The sequence below is a fragment of the Podarcis raffonei genome, chromosome 16, assembly GCF_027172205.1.
Source record: "Podarcis raffonei isolate rPodRaf1 chromosome 16, rPodRaf1.pri, whole genome shotgun sequence".
In the NCBI taxonomy this organism is placed as follows: domain Eukaryota; kingdom Metazoa; phylum Chordata; class Lepidosauria; order Squamata; family Lacertidae; genus Podarcis; species Podarcis raffonei.
In genome coordinates this window covers 6,714,503-6,736,932 of record NC_070617.1, presented here as the reverse complement: position 1 = coordinate 6,736,932, position 22,430 = coordinate 6,714,503, and the positions used below count along the sequence as shown (strand labels likewise).

At 47.0% G+C, this 22,430-nt stretch overlaps 3 protein-coding genes across 3 annotated transcripts; 2 read left to right on the top strand and 1 right to left on the bottom strand.

Moving 5' to 3' along the window:
* Positions 1-555: 555 nt before the first annotated feature.
* LOC128403967 (elastin-like) lies at positions 556-1,551 on the top strand. The gene has a single exon (XM_053369181.1). It carries the CDS (start codon positions 574-576, stop codon positions 1,048-1,050), a length of 477 nt encoding a protein of 158 aa, XP_053225156.1. The 5' UTR covers positions 556-573; the 3' UTR covers positions 1,051-1,551.
* A 4,813-nt stretch (positions 1,552-6,364) lies between these two features.
* Positions 6,365-9,232, bottom strand: LOC128403828 (claw keratin-like). The gene is made up of 2 exons (XM_053368924.1): positions 9,195-9,232; positions 6,365-7,388 (listed from the first exon to the last, which is right to left on the bottom strand). The coding sequence occupies exon 2, from the start codon at positions 7,365-7,367 to the stop codon at positions 6,891-6,893; it is 477 nt and encodes a 158-aa protein (XP_053224899.1). The 5' UTR covers positions 7,368-7,388; positions 9,195-9,232; the 3' UTR covers positions 6,365-6,890.
* A 5,999-nt stretch (positions 9,233-15,231) lies between these two features.
* On the top strand, positions 15,232-17,509 carry LOC128403678 (claw keratin-like). The gene is made up of 2 exons (XM_053368657.1): positions 15,232-15,277; positions 16,510-17,509. The coding sequence occupies exon 2, from the start codon at positions 16,531-16,533 to the stop codon at positions 17,005-17,007; it is 477 nt and encodes a 158-aa protein (XP_053224632.1). The 5' UTR covers positions 15,232-15,277; positions 16,510-16,530; the 3' UTR covers positions 17,008-17,509.
* The last annotated feature ends 4,921 nt before the right edge of the window (positions 17,510-22,430 follow it).

Below are 22,430 nucleotides of genomic sequence, written 5' to 3'. Positions count from 1 at the left end.
AAGCTTCACTTGGTCCAGGTCATCTTGGTAGCTTTGACCACCTTGAATTACAGGAGCTAAGATTTGGGTAGAATGTAAAGCAGCTCAGCAATGCAACCAATGAGTCAAGTCATGTTGGCTGTGTTCTTTGGTTATGTTCCATGTGCCAAAGGCAGTGGTGCTTCTGAATAACACTGGAGTAGCACAAAACTTCAGGAAGAGAGTTTGCTGTTGCATTCAGGTCCTACTTGAGAGTTTTCCAGAGTCATATGGCTGGCCAACGTGATGGCAGGGTGAAGGACTAGATGGGCCAGCAATATCTGAAGGACCACATCTTCTCCATACATTACTTATAGGAACTCTCACCTCTCTACATCAAAGGGTTGTCATCTCTGCTTTTAATAAAGTACTGATGTGTTTCTTCTTTTAGGATTATAAATGCACATTCTGATGACATTTAAACAGATTTTCTGTATTGTGATGGTGGTGGGGCTACATATCTCCCCAAACTCCTGAACATTGCAGCACTTCGTGTCTACAATTTTGCTTCTGCTCCCTTTTATGCCCTTGCAGACTCATCTCCAACACTCAGCCATGGCAAACTGTGGACCATCCTGTGCTGTCCCATCTTGCGCTTCCACCCCAGTCGTCGGTTTTGGATCAGCAGGTCTTGGAGGCCTTGGAGGCCTTGGTGGCCTTGGCCTTGGCGACACCTACGGCTATGGCTCCGGCGCCCTGGTGGGATCCGGCATCCCTTCTGCTAGTCTTGGTATTCTTTCTGGTGTCGCCCCTTCATGCATCAACCAGATCCCACCAGCAGAGGTCGTGATCCAGCCACCAGCCTGCATCATGACCATCCCAGGACCCATCCTCTCTGCCAGCTGTGAGCCAGTGGCCGTAGGAGGAAACGCTCCATGCTCCCCTGGTGGTTTGGGCAGTGGGTTCCTCGGAGCCGGTTCTCTTGGAGCCGGTGCTCTTGGAGCTGGTGGTCTTAGAGGATCTCGTTTTGGACTTGGGAGTCGCTATGGATTCGTTGGAGACAGAGGAAGCATCTGTTACAACCCCTGCTAAGTAAACATGGACTATCAGCTAGCGAGAAGAAGACAGACCCAGATAAACAGCAGAATAGCTACACCTGAGTTTAGCTATGATGAGCACCCTAATCCGAGTCAGTCCTAATAGGAGCTGGGGGAATGCTCAGCATCCCTGCGAATCAGGCCCAGCTAGATCTTTCATGCATCTCTTTCTATCTAAATTTCCTCCACTGTGTCCCACTATTTATGTTCCTCTCTGATGTGTATTTATTTATTGCCTATGGCTCTTCAAGGCACATGTTCCTATAGCAGAGTAAAGAGCACAGGAATTATTCTCTCTGTTGATGAAATTAGCACACTCATTTGCACCGGATCTTCTGGGTAACTGGGGACCTCCTGTAAAGGAGCGGAGCAATTATGTTCTTTAAATACATCGCCTCTCTCAGAAGTAAATAAGCTGTTCAATCGCATGAGCTTTTTGCATTTTGCCCTGTTCAAACCTGCTTGTTGTTCACTGAAATGCTGTCTTCTTCATTCCTAATAAAATTTACACTGCATCATAGCACTGGCTTTTTGGTTTTCTTCTAAGATCATAGAACTGTATTCAAACAACCCAGCATTCCAGCAGAAATCAGCACTGGGACTCCCACTAGTGCTACAGGCCTTTCTCCCTCTCCTGTGCCCACTCATAACTGCACGTACTTCATATCTTCTCTGGAGGGTCAGGAGAACCCCCATAATACCATGTGGAGGTTGGTGGAGAGTGTGGAATCATTGCAGGGAGCAGGTAGAAGTGTTTTGACTGATAGAATGGTCAGAAGCACATGATACATGAACACCTCCCCTAGAGTTGACTCCAATATTATTCAAGCCCATGAGAATGACGGCGTATGGCAGTTTTATGGTCAGAACTTTAAATGGGTGTACTCTGAGTTTAAATTAGTTGGGTATGACCCACGAATGGTCAGCTGGACTGCTGCTGTAGAACCACCAGCTGCTGCCTGGGGTAGCGGGAGCATAAAAAGCAACATTAGGCATAAGAAATTAGTAGAGACAATATATGGGCCCATATATGAGTCTTTTTGGAGCGTAGATATTGTCTTTCTAGATTGGCATAACATTGTACCAGTCCTCCCCAGCACTCTTTTCCACAGCATCACTCAACTAAACTTCTATTATACCTTTCCAGAAAACACATGCTATTTAGTCGTATAGAACCTCAGTGTGAGTCTGTAGCATTTCACTACTTTGGACATAGTTTGCTAGAGCTATGCACACCTGTAAATCTATCTAATATATTAAATTATTGCTTAATGTGAGAAGAACCCCATTCTGGCTAATGGCTCATCTAGGCTGTCTTACAGATATTTGTTGTTGTTTAGTCATTTAGTCGTGTCTGACTCTTCGTGACCCCATGGACCAGAGCACTCCAAGCACTCCTGTCTTCCACTGCCTCCTGCAATTTGGTCAAACTCATGCTGGTAGCTTCCAGAACACTGTCCCACCATCTCGTCCTCTGTCGTCCCCTTCTCCTTGTGCCCTCCATCTTTCCCAACATTCTATGAAGACTTGCAACACCTTCTAGAAATGACACCAAAGAAGGATGTTCTTCTCATTATAGGGGATTGGAATGCTAAAGTAGGGAGTCAAGAGATAAAAGGAACAACTGGCAAGTTTGGCCTTAGAGTTCAAAACGAGGCAGGGCAAAGGCTTACAGATATAACGGTGTCCTATTAGATATTCCCCCAGAGGTCCACTGTTGAGGAATGAACTCAGCTCAATGGTTGCTTTTGCTCCTAAGGTCTTTACATTTGTAGAGACTTTAACAAAGAGCCTTATGATGGTGGGTGGAATACTCTGCATTTTTAGCACCTTCTCTTAAAAATTATGTTTGAGAACATAATACTGGCATAGAATTGTAAAACCAATCACGTTAGTTAAAAATTACTGTGTTTTGGATCTTGCCAAGTGTTTAAAAAACATAAACAGCAGATGGTAAAAAGTACACAAGACTGTGGTCTTATATGATTTTCGTTTAACTGCTTCCAAACGTTTCCATGCTCGTAAGCAATTTCAAACTATGATAATCTCAAGTCAGTCTTTAAAGTAATTCATGTATGACTACAGGGTAACAATGAAGGGGACTGGGTAGGAATGGCAGAAAAGTGCTTGCAAGTTTGTTTCAGACATATTGCAGAATTTACTGTGATTTTGACCTGGACAATAGTCCTTTTCTTCTTTATTTCAGTATTCAGATAAGCAATGTATATTAGGCGAAGGATCTGAGCTTTTTCTTCCAAGTGAAGTCAGCATGCCACAGGGCATATGGACGTCATGTATGCATGCCAGGGTGATGTTGGCATGCCCCGGGCACCCAATGTTGTGGGGGCAAGGCGGGGTGCTTGCCCGCCACCATTTTCCCTAAAAAAAAGCACTGCTTATATGACTCCACAAACCAGAACTCTTAGAACCATCACTGTCCACTGTTGTGTATGAAACATTCATACAGCCAGGAGACTTGGTTTTAACTGGTGACAGCTTTGCTTGGCCTCTGCCACCTGGGCACTTGTCATAGCCAGCTGTTGCAACAGCAACTTTCTGTGTGGGAGTTTCCATTTCTGTGTGGGAGAGAGGCTGTCTTTGCCACCTTATGTTTGGCACGACTGAGCACCTCATGTTTCAGTTCATTGCAATTGTTCATAGTACTGCTGTAAGTGCTTTGGGGCACAAAGGCCAATGAGGCAGGGAGTAGAGAAGGAGAGACAGCAGAAGTTGGTGATGTCTGTTGTTGTCTCAGGAAAACATCTGCACTGAGGGGTTGCAGGGACAGTTTATAAAGGTTGCTTTGTGAATTGGCACTGCTGCTGGTGAATAGGTCTCTCCTCCTGAGCTCCTGGTATTCCACATCTCCTGACCAGAACCACCGGAGAAAAACTTTGCTGGTGTAGATGGCCTGTAATCCATTAGCTTCATATGGATAGCTTTTATTTTCAGGAGGTTTCATGGTTTGAATCCATTTGGGAAGATATGCTGAGAAGACAGCTGGGACGAAAGGACATGCAGAGAAGGCCCCGTTCTCATGTTGCCACCCTCCGGACCTCTCAAGGAGGAGGCACACAAAGGAGGTCCTCAGAAGATGATGTCAGGGTCCACGTAGGTTCATATAGAAAGAGGTGGTCCTTGGAGCATTGCGGTCCTGAGCCATTTAAGGCTTTATAGGTCAAAACCAGCACTTTGAATTGGGCCCAGAAATTAACTAGTAGCCAGTGCAGGATCAGTGTAATATGCTCAAACTGTCTTGCTTCAGTGAGCAACCTGGCCACTGAATTCTGCACCAGCTGAAGTTTCCAAAGTGTCTTCAGAGGCAACCCTATGTATAATGCATTGCAGTAATCTAACCTTGAGGTTACCAGAGCATAGACAACAGTAGTAAGGCTATTCCTGTCCAGATAGCAGCATAGCTGGGCCACCAGCTGAAGCTGATGGAAGGCACTCTGGACCACTGAGGCCACCTGAGCCTTGAGCAACAGCAAAGGATCCAGGAGTAACTCCAAGCAATGAACCTGCTCCTTCAGAGGAAGTATAACTCCATCAAGAGCAGGCGATCTCCCACCCATCTGGTCTAGGGAACCACCCACTAACAGTGCCTCAGTCTTATCTGGATTGAGCTTCAGTTTGTTGGGTCTCATACAGTCTATTACTGAAGGAAGACACTGGTCCAGCACTTCCACTGCCTCACCTGCAGGTGTAAAGGAGAAATAGAGCTGAGTGTCATCAGCATACTGCTGTACTCCAAACCTCTGGATAAACCCACCCAGCACTTTCATGTAGATGTTAAACAATGTGGGGGGATAGAATTGAGCCTTGCAGAACCCCAAATTGAAGGTTCCATGAGGCTGAGAAGCACTCCCCAAGCAACACCCTCTGGGAACAACCATCCAAGTAGGCCTGGAACCAGCGCAAAGTGGTGTCACCCACCCCTAGTTCGGAGAGTCACTCCAGAAGATTGCCATGGTCAGTGGTCTTGAAAGCTGCTGAGAGGTCGAGAAGTACTAACAGGGACATGTTTCCTTTCTCTCTCTCTCTCTTTTATCTTCTTGCCCAGTTGAGAAAACAGGGTCCAGATGCATTGGGTCAGTGACATGTTGGGGCAAAACCATGGTTGTCATGTCAGCCTGAAGTCCTGAGCCATGCCAACCTAGGCATGGTTGTTGAAGTCCCCCAGAACCAGCAATCTAGGCCTCCTCAACACTGCCTCCAAAACCAGCTCCATCAGCTCAGGCAGGGTGACTGCTAGTTGGTGAGGTGGGCAGTAAATCAGCAGAATCCATAATCTGTCTTGATTGCCCAATGCTAAGGACACATGCTCTAGATACTACCCAAATTGAACAGAGAGCTGGGAGGGAGAGAGGAAGGGAGGGAGAAAATCTCTATAGACCACAGCAGCAACTCCCCCTCCTTGAGCACCAAGTCTACCATGATACTACGCCAAATACCCACGTGGGCACAACTGGCTGAGACCAGATGCACCCGGTTCACCCAGGTCTTAGTGAAACAGTCCAGATTGGCTTTCTCATCCACAATCCAGCCATAGATAAGGGTGGTCTTACCGGGAGCTGAGCTGGTATTTAGCAGCAGCAGCTTCAGACCCAAGGGCTGGCTGATAGGACAACCACAGTTCCCCAGGTTGGAGGAAGGGCTGGCACATGGCACAGGCAGTAACCTACACAGCCTGTGGCTTCTCCCACACCATACTTCCCCCTACACTGAGTCACTGTAAATCACTTTTGCTTTCTTTATCAATGGAATCTCTATGTGTGTGTTTTTATATTCTTTTTAAGTGATGCTTGTGAAGTGTGATTGAGACTGAACAGGTAGTGGAGGGGACTGCGTCGATCCAACTTCCCATGATTAAGTCTACTCTGAACCAAAGATCAACCAACTTTATTGATTAAATTCCAAAGGAAAGAGTGTGTCAAGTCTTCCAACTCCCTCCTCAAGCACTGGGCACTTTTCTGGGAAGCAAATAGAACTGCCCTGACCATCTAGGAAGCAGTGAATGGGACTGTTAGAAGCTACATTGGAGCCAGGAAAGTCCTTGAGGGTGCCATTGCTCTGAGAAATGTTGGAGACCCCCCCTGTAATGTACCCCACCTACGCCGTGTCATGTAAGGATTCTAGAAACTCCCTGAAAATGTGCCCCAATCCTGCAAAGAATGCTCCAGAGATGGAAGGCCTTGATTGGAATCCAATCATCAGATGATTCTCTTCACAGTAATCCATCTTTAAGGAAGAAAAGAGTCTAAATGCTAAAGTAGAACAGGAGACCAGAGCTATGATGCAGGGTAAGTTTTATTAGGAATCCAGGGGTGGGGGAGAGATACATAATTGAACAAATTCTCAAGAAGTTGGTTATTTTTTGAAAAGGACAAATCTGAAGAAATATACATAAATTGTCTCTGTATTGCAAATCTTGTCCCAGAATGAGATAAGTTCTATTTGTGGGATTTGTAAAACTTTACCCACCTCTGCCATTTTCACAGATGTACCAAACTGACTGGGCATTAATTCCAGGGGACAAGTCCATAGTTGTTGTTTTTTGCTCTTTAGTCTGCTGGGGGAGTGCAGAAGAGCTGTACAGATAATAAATAAAAGCCAGGGAAGGGGAAAGCACATAAACAGTGGGATAGAGGGGGATTATGTTAAGATGAGAAATGAATGCATGAAAGATAGTTGTGGGTCTGATTTTCAGGCTTGCTTGGTGCCCCCATTGCCCAATGGCTTCATCAGGAATTGAGGATGCTCAGCATATCTTAAACCCAGGCTTGAACGTTTTGCAGTCCATATTCCTTCCCCTAATAAACCTTCCATATTTACTTAGCAGGGGCGGTAACAGATGCTTCCTCTGTCTCCAACGAATCCATAGCGACTCCCAAGTCCAAAACGAGATCCTCTAAGACCACCAGCTCCAAGAGCACCGGCTCCAAGAGAACCAGCTCCTAGGAACCCACTGCCCAAACCACCAGGGGAGCATGGAGCGTTTCCTCCTACGGCCACTGGCTCACAGCTAGCAGAGAGGATGGGTCCTGGGATGGTCACGATGCAGGCTGGTGGCTGGATCACGACCTCTGCTGGTGGGATCTGGTTGATGCATGAAGGGGCGACACCAGAAAGAATACCAAGACTAGCAGAAGGGATGCCGGATCCCACCAGGGCGCCGGAGCCATAGCCGTAGGTGTCGCCAAGGCCAAGGCCACCAAGGCCTCCAAGGCCTCCAAGACCTGCTGATCCAAAACCAACGACTGGGGTGGAAGCGCAAGATGGGACAGCACAGGATGGTCCACAGTTTGCCATGGCTGAGTGATGGAGATGAGTCTGAAAGGACACAGGAGGGAGTAGAAAGATAGACAAGTGTTTTAGTGTTCTGGGGCCAATGGGAGATATTTAGCCTCACCTTTACAATGCAAGAAATCTGTTTAAATTTTATCACAATGTGTACTCATAATACTAAAAGAAGATTTACATTTTATTGTGCCTTATAGCATATCTGGGATGCGGGTGGCGCTGTGGTCCAAACCACTGAGCCTAGGGTATGCCGATCAGAAGGTCGGCGGTTCAAATCCCCGCGATGGGGTGAGCTCCTGTTGCTCGGTCCCTGCTCCTGCCCACGTAGCAGTTCAAAAGCATGTCAAAGTGCAAGTAGATAAATAGGTACCACTCCGGCGGGAAGGTAAACAGTGTTTCCGTGCGCTGCTCTGGTTTGCCAGAAGCAGCTTAGTCAGGCTGGCCACATGACCCGGAAGCTGTACCCCGGCTCCCTCGGCCAGTAAAGCGAGATGAGCGCTGCAACCCCAGAGTCGTCCGTGACTGGACCTAACGGTCGGGGGTCCCTTTACATTTAAAGCAGGGGTGGGGACCTTCCTATGTACAAATATCCAAGTACCTCTTATTCAAATTTGGAGATCCTGCAGTCCTCCAGATGTTGTGAATCACTCCTCCCCATCTTCCCTGATCACTGTTCATACCAGAACAGTGCTGGTATGACTGGTGAGACTTGGAGGCTGATGTGTATCTAGTGTCAGGCAGATGCCAGCAACTCCCACAGCCAGTTGCCCAGGAAAGTTCAAAGACAATGAATGTTTCTTTCCATCCGCTTATTATTCAGTATTCACAGAGAGTCTTTGGAACCCAGCCTCTTGGATAATGGTGATGTCTGAAGTGAATCTTCACCCCCTCCCCTGTCTCTCCCACTTCCTCATTCTTCACTTCTACATCTGCTGCTATGTGCCCTCTGCCTTTGAGCTCTTTGCTCTCTTACTTTCAAGGCTCACCGTGTTCTAGAAGGGGGGAAGGTGGTCTGTAATGCTTTCTAAATACACTGTGTCCACCAGCTGTCTCTCCTCCCCCCGGTGCTTCCTCTTCCTCCCCCCCCCCATTATTTTCCAGCTTTTCCTCTCATCTGCCTCTGAGCTGTGACCTCCCTCAAACCCCTGTCTGAACTGTCTTCCTCTTCTCTGGAAGGGTTAGGCTGGGGAGGCGGTTTCCACCATTCCTCCTCTCCCCAGTCCCTGACATCTAGAGAGTCACAGGTTTTGTGTCCCTAGTTGCAGTGCTATGGTGCAGAGCAGGCAATTCCCACAGCTTGCAGAAGAACAAGAAGCCCTGCTGGATGAGACTAAAGGCCCATTTCATCCAGTATCTTGTTTGCATGGTGGCAAACACATATCCCTGGAGTCCAAGGAAAGCCAGACTGGACAACTGGCAGTGATGGATGTATAGAGAAAGAGCCTGATCAGGAGCGTCAGCCTGGTGACATTATACCAGGGATGGGGAAGTTGTGGTCGTTCAGAAATTCCTAGACTACAGCTCCCATCAGCCCTTATCCTCAGCCCTGCTTACCAGGGCTGATGGGAATTTCAGTCCACCAACATCTGGGTGGCCATTGTGTCCCCATCCGCAGCTCATCCAAGCATCCAGCCAACAGCTAATAAACCTCTTAATGTTTAGATTTGCCTTCCCTTTTCTGAGGGACGCACATTCTGTGGCTTGAACCAGCTCTAAGATTCACCATGCTATCCATATTTTAAAGAAAACACACAGAGGAAATGAAACAGGAAGGCAAAGATACATTGAAAAGGCAAGTTATGTTCCTACAAACCCTTCTGGAGTCAGCTCTCTTACCTGCTTTTCCAAGCAACAGGAAGCTGAGAGATGTCTGAAGCTCTGGTGGAACTGATGGAAAAGCTCTCCAAGCCATGGGCTTATATACTCTAAGCCTCACAGGTCTGTGGTTTTGGGACACAGGATCTTCCCCCTCCTGCCCAAAGTCTTAATTAGCTGCCAACAAATTGCCTCATCAGCATCACACACCAAATTACTTTAATAATAGCCATAAAGAGTATGAGCAAATTGTCTTTAATGAAGCTGTTGCTGGATTCTCACAATAACTGCACTGCACATTCCAACATGCTGATCTCCCTTCTCCCCCACTGGGATAATGTTCCACCAACTTCATTTTACATCAAAGGTGAAAAGGGAAGCTTTGCAAAGAGGCCTCATGTGGAGGCATCACTTGATACATGCCATTGATCGTCATAACCCAAGAGCCCTGGGCCAAAGACACATAATCAATCCTTCATCCAGGTCTCACACTGGCCAACGGATTAACAACATAGGTCACTTCCTGGTTTGTATGGAGAAGCCTCCTCGAACACAACGTACATCAGGAGACTTACTGTAGTTTGGTCAGAATCGATGATACACTTCCAGAGCTAACATGAATTACATTACCCCTGGTCAGGGCTGTCTTAAGCATATCTGGCGCCGTGGTACACTGCTCCCTCTGGTGCCCCCCCCCATTTCCCAGAGTTTTTTAGGGAGGACGGTGCTGCCGGCGGGTCTGGAGGAGGTGGGCAGCGGCTGGAGGGCAGCTTCTCCAGTGGGGATGAGGTGGAGGCTGGACGTGGCACCTCCTGGCTCAGTTGGCAGCTTCATGCCACGGTGGCCACAGCTGTTGGAGACTCTGGGTGCGGCACTGCTTAGGCGCAACATGGCGGAGGCTGGTGAGCATGGCGAGCTGATGCTGGGAGGCCCCGCATCCAGCCGCTGCCTCTTCCCTGGCACCCTCCAGAACTTGGCACCCCGGCGCCCCGCACCACTAGCCTCTATGGGTAAGATGCCCCTGCCTCTGGTAAATGAGCCACTACGGTCGCTAGAGGACTATGAAACTTTCTGTCCCAGGCTTTAGATGGTGGTTCCAGTCCTACTTGGATCGCCGTTCCCAGAGGGTGTGTTGGGTTACTGCCAGGGAGACATAGTCCATCATAGCCCCCAAGCCGGCTGCCGGACAATCCATCGACCTCCCGTAGACAGGCAATATCAGCAATTAGCAACACGAAGCCTCAGAAACAGATTGCCACATTCTTAGGCTGGTGCACTTTCTGTCAGCAGAATTCACACAGCGAGAGATGCACAGCAGGAGAGCATATTTCCAGTTTATTCAGCGTTGGTCAGAACAAAAAAGAACATGACTGCCTGCATCGGTATGTTCAGGCAACAAGAAGGAAACGAAAGCAACTGAAAAACATAAACATCCTGTGAACAGGAAATACGCAGACTCTGTGACTCACAAAGCCTGCTCCCTTTTAAGGTGGAACGGAAATATCCTAACAGGGTGTTGCTTGGGGAGTGCTTCTCAGCCCTGTGGAACCTTCAGTGTGGGATTCCGTGGGGCTCAATCCTATCCCCCATGTTGTCTAACATCTACATGAAACCACTGGGTGGGATTATCCGGAGGTTTGGAGTATGCTGTCAGCAGTATGCTGATGATGCTCAGCTCTATTTCTCCTTTGCATATGCAGGTGAGGGAGTGGAAGTGCTGGACCAGTGTCTTGCCTCGGTAATGGACTGGATGAGACCCAACAAACTGAAGCTCAATCCAGATAACACTGAGGCACTGTTAGTGGGTGGTTCCCTAGACTGGATGGGTGGGAGATTGCCTGCTCATGATGGGGTTACTGCTTCTGAAGGAATAGGTTGGTAGCTTGGGGTTACTCCTGGATCTTTTGCTATCGCTCAAGGCTCAGGTGGCCCTATCTTTACAGGGATAGCCTAACTACTGTTTTCTATACAGTGGTACCTCTGGTTACATACTTAATTCGTTCCGGAGGTCCGTTCTTAACCTGAAGCACCACTTTAGCTAATGGGGCCTCCCACTCTCGCTGCGCTGCCGGAGCACGATTTCTGTTTTCATCCTGAAGCAAAGTTCTTAACCCGAGGTACTATTTCTGGGTTAGCGGAGTCTGTAACCTGAAGCATATGTAACCCAAGGTACCACTGTACTCTGGTAACCTCAAGGTTAAATTACTGCAATGCATTATGCTTGGGCTGCCTCTGAAGATGGTTCAGAAACTTCAGCTGGTGTAGAATTCAGCAAATAGGCTGCTCACTGGAGCAAGACGGTTTGAGCATATTGCACCGATCCTGGTCTGACTGCACTGGCTACCAATTCGTTTCTGGGCCCAATTCAAAGTGGTTTTGATGTATAAAGCCTTAAACAGCTCAGGACCGCAATACCTCAAGGACCGCCTCTTTCCAAATGAACCTACCCGGACCCTGAGATCATCTTCTGAGGCCCTTCTTTGTGTGCCTCCTGCTTGAGAGGTCCAGAGGGTGGCAACTCGAGAACAGGGCCTTCTCTGCAGTGGCTCCCTGGCTGTTGAATGCTCTCCCCAGGGAAGTTTGCCTGGCGCCTTCATTATCCACCTTAGGCGCCAGGCAAAAATGTTCCTTTTAAACCAGGCCTTTGGTTGATTTGATTAACACCCTCTGCTCTTTTAAAATGTGTTTCTTTTTGGGAGGGAGTTGTTACTGGGTTGTTGCTTTTATTTTGATTATATATATATATATATATTGTGGTTTTTATGTTGATCTTTTCTGTGAACCACCCTGAGACCTCTAGGTATAGGCCGGTATATGAATTCAATAAATAATAATAATAATAATAATGGGTAAAAGGTAAAAGGCAGATTCTAAGGCCCAGAATGTTTGTTAAACCCCGTTTATAAATAGGCATTTTTGGCAGGTTTCCGTCCACCAGTGGTCTTTTTAAGGCCCACTTTTATAACTGATGGGAAGTGGGAATGATCCAGCCATCTCTGCATCTGGCTAAGAATCCTTTACCCTTCTTTGGGCTTTCCTGAAACAACAAATCAAACAAACAAACACAGGTTATTTGTTGCCTCAGAAGCTTGGCATTTTTCGGAGCCATTTTCCAAGATCAAAGTGCCCATCAAAGCAGACGTCTTCTGGGATGTTCATGCCAGGAACCAAATGCCAACCTGGAATTTAATAAGAACATGTCTGCCAGCCTCAGCTCATGTTATGGACTCCCAGGCTGACACTTCCACCAGCCTTTCTGGTGAGAGGACAGATATTACCATATTATATAGATTTACTTTAGCAAACCACAAAATAAAGGCCTAATTTCCTGGAAGAGTCCTTGTAGCATATTTGTAGAGTTTAATTAACACTTGGATTAGTGTCTCCAACCAATGACTTATTTACCCCCCTTCTTTGAAGAAAGCGACGTATTCATTTGTGTACAGCTCTGTTTGAAAAAAGGTGATGAATAGAATATTATTATAAAAAATAATAATTTCAAAAACGAGATTCTTGAACTGGGGGAAAGTGCAGAAAGCTGGCGACCAAAATGATCAGGGGACTGCAACAACCCCCTTTACTGGGAACATTTGTATTGCTTGCTACTTTTTAGTTTAGAAAAACTAAAAGTGAATAAAAGGAGAGGGGGCAGATGGGAAATGAGTGAAATGACACATGGTGTTGAGAGAATGTATTGAGAGACATCTTTCTCCCTGGCCAAATTACAGTGGTACCTCAGGTTACATATGCTTCAGGTTACAGACTCCGCTAATCCAGAAATAGTGCTTCAGGTTAAAAACTTTGCTTCAGGATAAGAACAGAAATCGGGCTCTGGCGGTGCGGCGGCAGTAGGAGGCCCCATTAGCTAAAGTGGTGATTCAGGTTAAGAACAATTTCAGGTTAAGTACGGACCTCTGGAACGAATTAAGTACTTAACCTGAGGTACCACTGTAATGTCATGTACAGTCATACCTTGGGTTGAATGTGCTTCAGGTTGAGCGCTTTCAGGTTGTGCTCTGTGGCAACCCAGAAGTAAAGGAGCACACTACTTCTGGGTTTCGCCGCTCGTGCATGCACAGATGCTCAAAATGATGTCACGTGCATGCGCAGAAGCGGCAAAACGTGACCCGCGCACACACAGAGGCGTTGTCGCGTCTTATGTTCTCTTCAGGATGTGAATGGGGCTCCGGAATGGATCCCGTTCACATCCCGAGGTACCACTGTATTTAAAGCTCTATGATACCACTTTAAACAGACATGACATGCGGCAAAGAATTCTGGGAGCTGTAGTTTGTTTAAGGTTGTTTGCTGTAAGGCTGAATGTTGTTGGGAGACCCCTTCCATTCCCCTCACAATTCTACAACTCCCAGTGCTCCCTGTGCAGAGGGATTTATTGCAAATTGTAGCTGTCTGGCCTTTGAGATGTAGTCCTACACTGGCCCCAAGGAAAGCCATCTAGATTAGGAGTCAAAATGCAGGCTCATACGCCTGCCCCCTGCAAGTGTCCCTATTTTCCAGGGACAGTCCCAGAATTGCAAAAGCCATCTCAGCTTCTGATTTGATCCCAGAATGTCCTTATTTTCTCTGCCAAGCTTGGGCAGGAGGATGAACCAGTGCTTGTTCCGAGTAGGGGCAATGGCAGTGGTGACTGTGAGGGAGCACCCTATTGCCTGTCTATGGCTGCTGCTGCTGACGGCCTCCTCACTTGAGCAACTCATAGTGGCTATTGAGAAGTGGGCGTCAGGCGTGGAGAACCCTCTCCTCCCTTCGGTAACATCACAGGCAAGAACAACGAGCACTTTATATTTTACAGTCCTTTTTGTTCAGTCCTATAGGTAAAGGTAAAGGGACCCCTGACCATTAGGTCCAGTCGAAGACGACTCTGGGGTTGCGACACTCATGTTGCATTAATGGCCGAGGGAGCTGGCGTACAGCTTCCGGGTCATGTGGCCAGCATGACTAAGCCACTTCTGGCAACCAGAGCAGCGCACGGAAACGTTGTTTACCTTCCCGCCGGAGTGGTACCTATTTATCTACTTGTACTTTGACATGCTTTTGAACTGCTAGGTTGGCAGGAGCAGGGACTGAGCAATGGGAGCTCACCCCGTCACAGGGATTCGAATCACTGACCTTCCCATCGGCAAGCCCTTAAGTACAAAATTTGCTAACCTTCGGCCCTCCGGTTGCTTCTGAACTGCATCTCTCTTTAGTCCACAGGCAGCAGAGCCAATGATCAGAGACAATGGTAGAGCATCATTTCTGCTACATCTGGTTTAGAATGCTACACGCCCTATGGTCAGGGATGATTTCCAGAAATGGTTTCTAGGATCTGGAAACCAAGCCTTATGAAGAATGGTTGAAGGAGCTGGGTATATTTAGCCTGGAAAAGAAGAGACTGAGAGGAGATATGATAGCCATCTTCAAATATCTCAAGGGCTGTCACATGGAAGAGGGAACAAACTTGTTTTCTCCTGCTCTGGAGGGTGGGACTCGAACCAATGGCCTCAAGTTACAAGAAAGGAGATTCTGACTAAACATATGGAAAAACTTTCTGACAGCAATAGCTGTTCAACAGTGGAACCATCTCTCTTGGGAGGTTGTGGGTTCTCCTTCCTTGGAGGTTTTCAAGCAGATGTTGGATGACCATCTGTCATGGATGCTTTAGCTGAAAGTCCTGCATTACAGGGGTTGAACTAGATGACCCAGGGTCCCTTCCAATTCTATGATTCTAAGACCTGGAGTTCAGCCGCATTCTGGAGGGCCACACCGGTTTCCCATTTGGGGGATAACAGAAGTAAGGGGTTCTGCAAATGTAATGAAAATTCTCACAGAGCGAAATAGAGAACATGAAAATGCAATCTGGGTGATTCATTGTAATAAGCTGAGGAGAGCATAATGCTTGGCCCTGACATCACTGGAATTATTAAAGTAATTTTGCACATGATGGAATCAGCAGTTCTTGAGGGTGGAACTTGAGAACAAAGTGATGTCACTGGGCTGTCAAGGATGCCACTGACACAGTATAAAAAACCCTCATCCATCCAGAGTCCTCCAACAGCTTCACTGATCAGCTTCTCCTGCCTTTCCATTCCTCAAAGGAACAGGTAAGCTTGGCTTGCCCAAGTCATCTTGGTAGCTTTAACCGCCTTAAATTTCAGGAGCTTAATTTGGGTAGAGTGTGAAGAAGTTCAGCAATGCAACCAATGAGCTAGGCCATGTTGACCATGTTCATTGGTTATGTTCTACCTCCACTGTTAGAGGAGTAGTACTTCCAAATGCCAATGACCAGAAGCAACGAGAGGGAAGTGTTGTGGATGCTCTTAGACCCTACTTGAAGGTTTCCAAAAGGCATCTGGTTCAACACTGTGATAACAGGGTGAAGGACTGATTCAGCTGTCATTTATTATGTTCACATGTGGACTATAGCTTCCATCAGCCCTGGCCATTGGCCATTATGGGTGTGGATGATAGGAGCTGGAGTTCACAAAGTCTATTGAACTGCAGCTTGCATCATTCCTGACCAATGGCCATGCAGGCAGGAATCCGGCAAACTCTGGAGGGGACAACATTGAATTTGGGGGTGCCTTAGTCTTCCTTGTCCTGGAAGCCGCTTATGCTTTAGCCTGGAGAATGTAGACAATTGATTATGATGACTTCACTAGCAAGTGACATAAAAAATATTTAGGGCATTTCTGTACTAGCTAGGACAGCCTTGGTCAACCTGAAACTCTCCAAATTGTAATACTTAGAGCAGAAGGAGGAGAGCTGTGGTCTTCCAGATACCCATCAGCCTCCAGTTCTCAAGCTCATATTTTCTATCAGCCTCCAACTCTCATCAGCACCACTCAGCAAGGCCAGCAAAAAGGGATGAATGCGAGCAGGAGTTCAGCAACAGATCAACTTAGGGACATTCTGACCTCTGTAAAGGTGCCAACCACCATTTTATGGCACTAAAAAACACATGATTTTTTACACTGTAATGGTGGTGGGGGAGGTGAGGCTAAATATCTCCTGTCACCCTGGAACACTGCAGCTCTTCTTGCCTTCAATATTGTTTATGCTCCTTCCTGCGTCCTTTCAGACCTTCAATGGATACTAGGCATGACACCTTTGCTGTGCCTCCATGGCCAAATGCAGTAATGCTTCTGAATAGCGGAGGGGGGGTGCTCTTGTGCTTGTGTTCTACTTACAATGCTCCCATTGCCACATCAGGAAGACCACAGTGAGAAGATAATGCTGGACTAGATGGGCCATTGGGTAACCTAACTTAGGCTTTAATGCATTGTAACACTCCTTACCTATAATAATCTTTCTGCTCCCTCCTGTGTCCTTTCAGACTCACCTCCATCACTCAGCCATGGCAAACTGTGGACCATCCTGTGCTGTCCCATCTTGCGCTTCCACCCCAGTCGTCGGTTTTGGATCAGCAGGTCTTGGAGGCCTTGGAGGCCTTGGTGGCCTTGGCCTTGGCGACACCTACGGCTATGGCTCCGGCGCCCTGGTGGGATCCGGCATCCCTTCTGCTAGTCTTGGTATTCTTTCTGGTGTCGCCCCTTCATGCATCAACCAGATCCCACCAGCAGAGGTCGTGATCCAGCCACCAGCCTGCATCGTGACCATCCCAGGACCCATCCTCTCTGCTAGCTGTGAGCCAGTGGCCGTAGGAGGAAATGCTCCATGCTCCCCTGGTGGTTTGGGCAGTGGGTTCCTCGGAGCCGGTTCTCTTGGAGCCGGTGCTCTTGGAGCTGGTGGTCTTAGAGGATCTCGTTTTGGACTTGGGAATCGCTATGGATTCGTTGGAGACAGAGGAAGCATCTGTTACCGCCCCTGCTAAGTAAATATGGAAGGTTTATTAGGGGAAAGAATATCCACTGCAAAGCATTCAAGCCTGGGTTTAAGATATTCTGAGGATCCTCAATTCCTGATGAAGCCACTGGGCATTGGGGGCACCCAGCAAGCCTGAAAATCAGACCCATGGCTATCTTTCATGCATCCATTTCTCATCTTAACATAACCCCCCTCTATCCCACTGTTTATGTGCTTTCCCCTCCCCTGGCTTTTATTTATTATCTGTACAGCTCTTTTGCGCCCCTCTAGCATAGCAAAGAACAGACAAACTATGGACAAGGAACTTGGCCCCTGGAATTTATTCCCAGTCAGTTTGGTACATCTGTGAAAATGGCGGGGAGATTTTTTATAATTGCCAACAATATAACTGATCTCTTTCTGGGAAGGGATTTGTAATCCAGAAACGATTCATGTATATTTCTTCAGATTTGCCCTTTTCAAAAATATCCAACTTCTTGAGCGTTTGTATTTGTTCACTCAAATATCTTTTCTCCATTCCTAATACAATTTACTCTGCATCATAACTCTGGTCTCCTGTTCTTCTTTGGCATTTAGACACTTTTCTTCCCTTAAACACGAGTTACTGTGGAGGCTACCCTTTGATGAACGGTGACCTATATTGGTAGCGACCTAAATCGTTGGGAACAATGCACCCTTGAGAACTTTCCTGGCACCCATAAAGTTTATATAATTCTCTTCACTACCCCCTTGTGGTGGTCTGTGTTGTTACCCTTTTTCCCCTGGAAAAGTACAGTAGTACCTCGGGTTAAGAACTTAATTCATTCCGGAGGTCTGTTCTTAACCTGAAGCACCACTTTAGCTAATGGGGCCTCCTGCTGCTGCCGCGCCACCAACATGCGATTTCTGTTCTCATCCTGAAGCAAAGTTCTTAAACCGAGGTACAGTGGTGCCTCGCAAGACGAAATTAATCCGTTCCGCGAGTCTCTTCGTCTTGCGTTTTTTTCGTCCTGCGAAGCACGGCTATTAGCGGCTTAGCGGCTATTAGCGGCTTAGTGGCTTAGCGGCTATTAATGGCTTAGTGGCTTTAAGAAAAAGGAAACAAACTCGCAAGAACTCGCAAGAGTCTTGCGAAGCAAGCCCATAGGGAAATTCGTCTTGCGGAATGACTCAAAAAACGGAAAACTCTTTCGTCTTGCGCTTTTTTCGTCTTGTGAGGCATTCGTCTTGCAAGGTACCACTGTACTATTTCTGGGTTAGCGGAGTCTGTAACCTGAAGCGTCTGTAACCAGAGGTGCCACTGCACATATAGCTGAAGGAGGAAGTTGGAAGAGTGAGCTTTCCCCACTCATCCTTTCCAGCTCCATGTGCTTCACAAGACTGAGTTGAATGCATTTGGGTCTGAATTTATCCAGATCTCATAGAAGCATGAAGTGTTGACTCCCTCCCCAGCCCTCTCTTCTTTGGGAGGGAATGATTTCATGGAGAATGGGAGGAAGTAACCAGATTTAGTGGCATCCACAGCACTTATACAAAAATCAAAATGTGCCCATCAGCATAAAATAGTTGGTGGTCCCTGAAAAGTGACTGGTGTTTGGGGTGGGGTGGAAACCTCTAGTGAAACAGCATACATTTTGAGAAAATCCAACACGAAAAAAACAAAAACGAACAAAAACAACCTCAGTCGTTCCATGCTTCCTTCAGTTGTGACCCAATTGCACCTACGGCAAACCTGGAAGTCAATTGGAAGGTTATGTCATGTACAGAACATCTAAATGCAAGGAGATAAAAGTGGTTGCATATTTGCATGTGGCAGGAATGGGTGATTGTTGTCCCATGTGGTGAAAAGCATCACTGTAACTTCGAAGTATGGTATCCAGAATGGCTAAATACTGCTTCGTGTGGGAAAGCAGTATCATTACAGCTCCTCAGCGAAGGATCTCCTGGGCCAACTAAGTCCAGTCTGGCCTTGGGCTTCTGCTGGGCAGGAAGGGTCTACAAGAGCATTTCTTGGGTCCTTTCCTTGAGCAGCAAGGCCTCCCTGAGCTCCAGAACATAGTTATCTGCCTTCCGCTGAGCCATATCGTTGGTCCAGCTGGCTCAGGGTCATTTACACACAGCACAATGTCGAACTACAAAGCTCACTCCCACAGGAGGCAGGGATGGCCACCAACTTGGATGCCTTTGAAAGAGGAGTAGACAAGTTCATGGAGGAAAGGACTATCAATGTGATAAAGGAAAATCCTGGGGATTTACTCCACTGCCCAGCTCGTCTGGGTGCTTCTCCCAGTGGGTCTCTCCGGTTAGCAAAAGAAGGAGTTTCCAGCCAAGTGAAAGAAGCAAACAGCGGTCAGTAGACCTGATCTTCCTTTGTTGCAACAAGGTTCAAACACACAAAGAGTAGGAACCCTGAGCATGGGGTTGCGTGGACTTTTAAGACCTCTCCCCATTTCCCGCAATACATTTTTCAACAGCATCATCAATACATCACAAATATGTCACGAAGTAGGAATGTTTGGCATGTAGAAATGTGAGTCCATCACCCACCCCTGTCAATAACCTCAGTTCCTGATACCTTTTAACTACCCTCTTCCCCAAAGAACAATAAGAGTATTTACAAATCCCCCTAGCTACAGTAGTAGTACAGTAGTACCGCTGGTTAAGAACTTAATTCATTCTGGAGGTCTGTTCTTAACCTGAAACCATTCTTAACCTGAGGTACCACTTTAGCTAATGGGGCCTCCCACCGCTGCCACATGATTTCTCTTCTCATCCTGGGGCAAAGTTCTTAACCCAAGGTACTACTTCCAGGTTAGCGGAGCCTGTAACCCAAAGTGTTTGTAACCCGAGGTACCACTGTATCAGGATTCAACCACCATCCTGATGGATTTCTGTCTGGTGCATGTGCTGCCCTTGATTGCCTCCTGCCTCCTATTGTGTGGCTAAGTTCACACCTTGTGGAGGAGCAAGTATTATGTGACCTTATGCTTAAGCACAGTGGTTCTCAACCTGTGGCTCCCCAGATATTGTTGGACTACAACTCCCATCATCCCTGAGCTCTGGCCTTGCTAGCTAGGGGTGATGGGAGTTGTAGTTTAACAACATCTGGGGACCCACAGGTTGAGAAAGGCTAGTTTAAGGGATTATGGAGGCAGGGGGAGCCCTGGATTCCCCTCTTCCAGAGAAGTCATTAACTGCTGGAACCAAGTAAACCCATCAAACCATTGAATTTTGCCGATTCTTTTGATTCTATATTGGATAGTCAGAGGAAACAGTATGATAAATAGTATCCCCTTATTGCTACAATTTTTAAGACTGCTTTTCTGAGCCTCTTTGCTGTTGTGTATGTACGGTGCCTGTGTCAACGGTCATTGTCCTGGCCTTAGTTAGAGGCTGTGGTGGGGACTTGGGATTTTGGGGGAGTCGTTTAACTGCCCCCCCATTCCTAGTTTTAACAAATGGCTACTAGCAATAATACTAGCTCCCCCTCCATGGCTGTAGGTGGTAATGCTTATGAACGGACTTAATTTAAACTGATAAGTTCCAGCATCTGGTTAGTGGAGTCCCCATTTCCCTCCTGGGCAGGCAAAACTATGAATCAAGTGTGGGAGAGTTTACTTTTGAATTGCCTCTTGATTTCCACTGGGCATGCCCAAGGTCCTTGAGAAAATCATCAGATCCTGCCCTATTTAGTTTTCATTGTTTTGCTTCTACACATTTCGTTGTGATAGAGCTGCTATATAGTGCCAGTGTGGTGTAGTGGTTAAGAGTGGTAGACTTGTAAAGCGGGATATCAAATCCAAACTCCTCCTCCTCCTCCTCCTCTTCTTCTTCTTTTTCTTCTCCCATTTCACTATCTACCGTATTTTTCGCTCTATAAGACGCACCAGACCACAAGACGCACCTAGTTTTTGGAGGAGGAAAACAAGAAAAGAAATATTCTGAATCTCAGAAGCCAGAACAGCAAGAGGGATCACTGCGCAGTGAAAGCAGCAATCCCTCTTGCTGTTCTGGCTTCTGGGATAGCTGCACAGCCTGCATTCACTCCATAAGACGCACACACATTTCCCCTTACTTTTTAGGGGGGGGGGGAAGTGAGTCTTATAGAGCAAAAAATACAGTATATGTCGCTCCCTCGTGTGGCTCACCTCTGAACTGCAGGTCCCTGTTTCTCATTAAAGTAACACCAGGGCTTGGACTGGCTTCACTAAGCCAGTCTGGCAGTTGAATCATCCAAGTCAGGAAGGAGTACAGGAGGACTCCCTATACCAAGTAAGCTTTGCTCTATATAGAAGAACTTTAGACCAGTTATCTTATTTCAATAGCATGAGACTGTAGTTTGCACAGGGTGAAGATAGGAGGGAGAAGAATAAGTGTATGGTGGTGTCAAATACAGGTTACGGTGAGGCTAGCAGTTGGCGTGATGTGAGAAATGAAAAATGGGGCCGTGGAAATGATAAGGCCTCTTTTATATCAGGGTAGGGAACTTTTTTGGTCCAGCTGACCAGCTTGGGTGTCCTCCTGTATCCTTTGCTGTCATTCAAGGTTCAGGTGGCCTCAGTGGCCCAGAGTGTCTTCCACCAGCTTCGGCTGGACAGGGATAGCCTAACTACTGTTGTCTATGCTCTGGTAACCTCAAGGTTAGATTACTGCAATGCGTTTCACGTAGGGCTGCCTCTGAACACAGTTTGGAAACTTCAGCTAGTGCAGAATTCAGTGGCTGGGTTGTTTACCGGAGCAAGATGGTTTGAGCATATTGCACTGATCCTGGTCCAACTGCACTGGCTACCAATTACTTTCTGGCCCTAATTCGAAGTGCTGGTTTTTGACCTATAAAGCCTTAAACGGCTCAGGACCACAATACCTCAAGCACCGCCTCTTTCCGTATGAACCTACCCGGACCCTGAGATCATCCTCTGAGGCCCTTCTTCGTGTGCCTCCTTCTCGAGAAGTCTGGAGGGTGGCAATTCGAGAACGGGGCCTTCTCAGCAGTGGCTCCCTGCCTGTGGAATGCTCTCCCCAGGGAAGTTTGCCTGTCACCTTCATTATACACCTTTAGGTGCCAGGCAAAAACATTCCTTTTTAACCAGGCCTTTGGTTGATTTGGTCGACATTCCATACCCTTTTAAAACGTGGCTCTTTTTTTGGGGGGGGTGTTATTGGGTTATTGTTTTTATTTTGGTTTTATATAGTGTGATCTTTTCTGTGAACCGCCCTAAGACCTCCAGGTATAGAGCGTGATATAAATTCAATCAATCAATCAATCAATCAATCAAATCTTATGTAATGGTTAGAGTGTTGGACTATGACCTGGGAGACCATGGTTCAAATCCCCACTCAGCCAGGAAGCTTATTGGATGGTCATCCAGTGGGCCAGTCACCATCTCTTAGCCTAACTTACCTCATAGGGTTGTTGCCAGGATGAGATGAAGAGGAGGAGAACCATGGACA